Here is a 5,542-nt window from a genome sequence, read left to right on the forward strand (position 1 = left end):
TAAAACTGCTTCTTTTACATTCAGTGGGATTTAAAACCTCCTTTTGCTCCATTTCACTGCTTTATACTTTCTCTAAGCTGTGGGTTTTGTCTGTTATTGTACACTCTAGCGAAATGTTGGCTTTTTACACTCCTTCAAACACCTGGGTAATCATGGTGTAAGACATACTACTGTGTTTTAAGATATCAAAGAAGGCGCTGAAGGAATAGTTTCCTTTATTTTATTTTATTTTTTTACAGCAGGAGAATGAGGATAAGATCCAGTTACAACAAATTGCTATCACAAGTCTACAAGCTTTAAAGAATTGCTTTAGTTTGATGTTTGGTACAAATAACTGCTCATGTCCTCACAGGCTAGTTCCTTTTTGTGTCCTGGTTTGTGTTGGCAATGAACTGCTCTGAACTTTTTTCCATGACTTGATAAAGATCATTTTTAATGTTTGACGCCAAGTCATGAAGCTTTACAGATTCTTATTAGGGTTTTAGAGAAAAGCGACGCATGAGAAAGCCAGTTCGCTTGACACAAATACTGCATTTTAGATGTTATTTTATCTTCCCCTGCTGATGAATGGATGCCGATTTTTACTACAAGCAATAAACGATGTTTAATTCACACTGTGGTTTCTACATGTCTTGTAAATCAAAGATGGTGCAGTTAAGATTTCTTTTTTTTTTTTTTTGTCCCCATGTGATTTCAGAGATATTTGACTATATCAAGTCTCAAATTTAAGCTTTTAAAATCAATTAAATGTATCCTCTTTAAAGCTCAGTAACTTAGAAATGCTTGGTTAGGAAAGGAAAATTAGTTTTTCAGTTGAAATTCTGAGGGCAGATTATGAGATTAAGATTACTTCATTTGCGATGCTGCTCTCACCCAAAACTCTGCTTTCATTTTCAAAAAGGGTTTTGCTTGCAAACAGATATGAGCTGATCCCATTTAAAACTATAGTTTCACAGTTAAATTTAATTTATCTCTTTTTTCAAAACTAGTTTAATTTCTGCTCAAACCTACCTGCTGGTGAGTAAAGCTTTTGTGCCCTCAGCTGTGTCCTTCATGCCAAACGATCGTCTACGAATCTGAGCATAAGAAGATACCCATGATATGGTTTGACCTCTTAATAATTGCGTTCATCAAATGTTTCGGTGTTTTAGTCGATTTTGTGCAGAAAATGTTTCTCCTGTTTTATGAACTTGCTGAAAATGTCAGACAGAGACTTGAAGTGTCGCTTTCCCAGTAATAAATTGCGAAGGGTGAAAATCCCTCATATTGTAAAGAAAACCGAAATGTTGTGCAAAACGGCTTTGGTGCACAGTAAAAAAAAAAAAAAAAAGCTCAGGTTTGTAGCTGACATACGTTTACAGACGGACCAGGAACCACAAAGATTAGGAGCAGAGTTTTTGCGGAAGAGTATATTTTCTTATTTATGCAGCACAGTAATAAAAAAGACACCTGAAATTCTACTTTTTTTACATAATTTCCATCTTGTACATATTAGGGAGACATTCATTTTCATTTGTGTTGAGTTTGAAACAAATGTAGGTCCTGGTAAAGATCAAATTATTCATCAAATTGCATCTTCAAGAATTGATGGAGTCTGTGTGCAATTGATTTATTTCTTTATTTTCCATGACTGTTTAACCTCGCCTAGCAGATCCGTTCTTGCACTGAGGTCACTCTGGAGAATTCTTTGGCTTCATGAAAAACAATATTGTTGGCTTATGAGGAGGAACGGACAGAAACGAGCTGAACGCAGACAGAGGAAATGATGCGCTTATCTGTAATCTTTAACAGATCATCCCCAAACATGATTTATCCAGTGCAAACTAATAAAGGTTTTTGGAAAGCATCAATATCCTTCAAGGTGCAGCGCCTCTCGCAGAGAACCAGTCCAGCAAAATGTCTGACATTATTCAGTTTTTTTTTTCTTCTGCAGCTCTTCAGCATTATTAGCTTCGCAGAGAGCCTTTGTCTGACTTGAGTTTGCTGAGCTGAAAGAGACGGTCAAACCTCACTTGACTTCCTAAGGGATTTCAAAAGATCACTGCTGCAAGTTCAGGGGTAGTGGTATTATTGAGGAATACTCATTAAATGCAAAGATTGAAGCAATAAGAAGAAATATTATATCTTTTTTTTTTCTGGCAACGCTTATCCTTTTCGTTCTGTACATCTGCAGAGTTTTGTTGAATTTGTAAAAATCACAAAGCAGGGATGCACGTTTTGAAAAGTCATTTAGAGACGCAAAGGTGCTGCAGAGATTTAGTCTTAAATCAGTGTACAGTGTTTGCATAATTCAGTAAATAAAAATGTCATTCCCAGCCTAAGCTGGCTCTTTTGCATATCCTCCTAATTTTCCCTCTGTACCAGCTTCTCCTCTCCTTTATTAATCAGCAGTCGCCGTGTATTTCCCATTCCTCTGAATTTATTCCACTACGCTCTTCAACTTTCCCTCGAGTCTCTAAACGTCTGTGAGGGCTTGTCAAGGGCTCAATGCAAGGAAGATAAAATATTTTTCATGAGGCCAGCAGGCAGCTGCAGCAGCCTGAAACCTGCCGAAACGTATGCAGAGTGAATTTTAACATAATTCAAGGAAAAAAAAAACAAAAACAAAAAAAACTGACAGATGGGTTTAGCTGGTCAAAGGCCAGTAACAGAAATTACATATTTACACACACACACACACACACACACACAAAAAAAAGTCTCATTCTGGTTACAATTACTTTATCAGACTGCCAGATTTGTATTTGTAGCCCCATAAGCCAATTTAAATGGTGAACTGTCTAATGTTGTTGTAGTGACGGCAAAGGAACCCTTGAATTTGAGCTCCACGACACATCTGTGCTCAATTACTGCAAGTAATTCAACCAGTAAAAAGCATTTTAGTAGGTGGGTGGTGGAACGATGGTAGAAAGGAGCAGGAGAACCTCAATGAGGAGCAGAGGCTGAACTGAAGGCGATTCGGTTTTATTTTATTTATTTATTTTATTGTTTAAAATGTTGCATTTTCTACCTAGTTTGACTTACAAAGAGGTTATTCTCTACAAAAGGCAGCTGTTACAAAAGCTGATTGCACGTCTAAGTGCCTGAGCTGCACTTTAACGTGAGCTGATCTGACGGAATCCATTCAATATGCATTCAGCATACTCCACTGATGGAAACCAGTAACGCTGTCAGGAAGCTCTGAATGTCACCAGAAATTAAATCATGCTCCGGTTCTAAAGAACACTGATGTTCATTTACGTCTTTACCTTCTGTATTCGATTGGCTTTGACTGTAAAAGCTTGGATGATTTCGCTTTGGCCGAGGCGTTCAGGTTCTCCCTATGAACGGTCAGCCGTGTAGCATTCGAAGCGAAGAGAAATAATGAATTATGTGAGCACTGAAGGCGAGTTTGTGGAGTTGACTGGTGTGGTGGTAGTATTAATAACGCTAGACTTATTTTTGTTCCTTGCAGAATTTCTTTTTTTTTTTTTTTTTTTAATTCATGATGACTCTGTGTTACTTGGCTTCTCACTTTTAGGGCTGGCATCAGATGCCAGCCTCTCTTTATTTTAACTTCTAAATTCCCCTTTTGTCAAAAATCACACTAACGCTTATTGTTGTTGTGTGTGTTTGCACAGATCCGTCGCCTCAACACAAGCAGAAACCCCCAACCACGGACCTCTGCTACAAGACTGAAATCAGCAGCCTCATGGACTTCAACTCTCCTGATGCGTCATTGGACAAAGGTACAACTCACATTTGATGACAAACCGAAGCAGGTTGAATTAAATACTATAAGTCTGAGCTGCTCTTTGTGTTCAGGTCATGCAGCTGGAATTGCACAACCAATGGGCAACCTGATCAATATGTATTGATCAATAATATCGCTATCCCATAGCAATGCTCTATGGTTTTATCTGCATAAATGATATTGATCAATCTATTACTCAAGTTAGACAGACATGATGGAATAAAGCTGCTTTTTGCACTGCAGATTGTGCAGCAGATGCTCCTGACTTTTCTTTGTATCCTAATAACAGCACTGACTTCTGCATCCCCTGTTCACACCTAGGTTTTCTCTGGCACACGTTTGCATAAATTACTGGACTGCAAATATATGCAATTTTGACTACAGCACAAATTAGCAGCTAGATTTTTCTGTGAATACATTTGAAATCTTTTTTTTTTTTTTTTTCTCAAAACAGTTCTGATAAAAACCTGAAAAACGAGGTACTGTCTTTGTTGCCTCTGGTCTTTCAAAACTCACAAATATCTCTATCTCTTTCTCTCTCTCTGCCATGTGAGCTTTCCAAAATCAATGCAGCTTTGTGGAAGGAGAGAAAAAGTGAAGTCAAAGTTAGCAGGGCATATCAAAACCCTTGCGGAGGAAAAATAAGTTGGCATTGCTTTTTGTCCTAATTTTTAATCATAGCCGTCAGGCGGGGAGGAACCACAGAAGTCCAGTAACTCGTTCGGACTGGAAATTGTCCACATCATGTTAATGGTGAGACAAGATGTGCTTCAAATACACATTGCACAGAGGTAGTCTCTGTGTGAGTTTCTGCTTTAAATCCTCTGCTAGCTGCCCACACACACCATCTGTAAATCGCTGCATCACACACTCGAGCTGCAACGCCGGATTAGCCTTGTACAGGTTTGCTGATACAGAGCTATGATTCCACTGCGTTGGATGAGTCTGGGGCATGAAGGCAGCAGGCTTCCATCTTTTCGCCTCCGTTTAATTGTCACAGTCACTCTCAGTGCCTTATATTGTATTTTAAATGCATGTAGATCACATGAGGAAAGTTTTATTAACGTTAAAAACTGCAGCTGCTGTTGGCATTCGTCTTTACATTTGCTTTAATTTCACAAGTTGAACGTAAGGATGTCATTTTGATTCAAGGTTCATCTAATTTGCTACGGTGGTGTCGCGTGTTCTCTGGCTCGCACAATTAGAAACCATCTAATGGAGCACGGCTTAAACTTTTGAAGGCCGTATTTATCCGTGTGACTTTGATCTGGCAGGGCGGTCAGACTGGTCTTGCGTCACTTTGACAAAATACACTCACACTAGTGGTCTGTTTTGATCTGTCCAGTGTTTTTAACACTAAAGCACTCTGCTCCTGCCTCCTTACGCGCCGCCGCAGAACTGTCTCTCAAACGTTGTTGCCTGCGCCTCTGTCAGCTGCAGCGCAGATCTCCACTGTCACCTAGGCAGCCCGTGGGGATCTAGTCCTCATTAGAATCCTGCTCAAAGGATCTGTTTGGCTGTTTGTTGTTGCTGCAATCCTAGGAGGGCCCAGAAACCGTTCTTACTTGTAAAAAAAGCTAAGATGTTACTAAAAATACCACGGGGGGATTAAAAGTAAACTTTGCCTCGAGTTCTGCATATTCGCTTTTTTTTTTTTCCTGAATGTGTGCTCCACAGAAGTTCCAAGCTATTTCTGTTTAAGATTTTTGATAGAATATATATATATATATATATATATATATATATATATATATATATATATATATATATATATATATATATAAAAAAATACATATATATTATAAAAAA

General features: G+C 38.5%; 1 protein-coding gene across 3 annotated transcripts in view; it reads left to right on the plus strand.

Annotated features, from left to right (window-relative positions):
• The first annotated feature begins 3,589 nt into the window (after positions 1 to 3,589).
• The window catches only part of LOC106958774 (kazrin-like), a 55,161-nt gene continuing 53,208 nt past the window's right edge, over positions 3,590 to 5,542 (plus strand). The window contains exon 1 of one of the 3 annotated variants that reach the window (XM_015050859.1): positions 3,590 to 3,728. In XM_015050859.1, the coding sequence (XP_014906345.1) occupies positions 3,692 to 3,728 (37 nt within the window). In that variant the 5' untranslated portion in view covers positions 3,590 to 3,691. The remainder of the gene's footprint in view (positions 3,729 to 5,542) is intronic. The other 2 variants (XM_015050858.1, XM_015050860.1) reach the window with 2 other exon arrangements.

This window comes from Poecilia latipinna, unplaced genomic scaffold, assembly GCF_001443285.1.
Source record: "Poecilia latipinna isolate Pla-1442-1.1 unplaced genomic scaffold, P_latipinna-1.0 Scaffold1015, whole genome shotgun sequence".
In the NCBI taxonomy this organism is placed as follows: domain Eukaryota; kingdom Metazoa; phylum Chordata; class Actinopteri; order Cyprinodontiformes; family Poeciliidae; genus Poecilia; species Poecilia latipinna.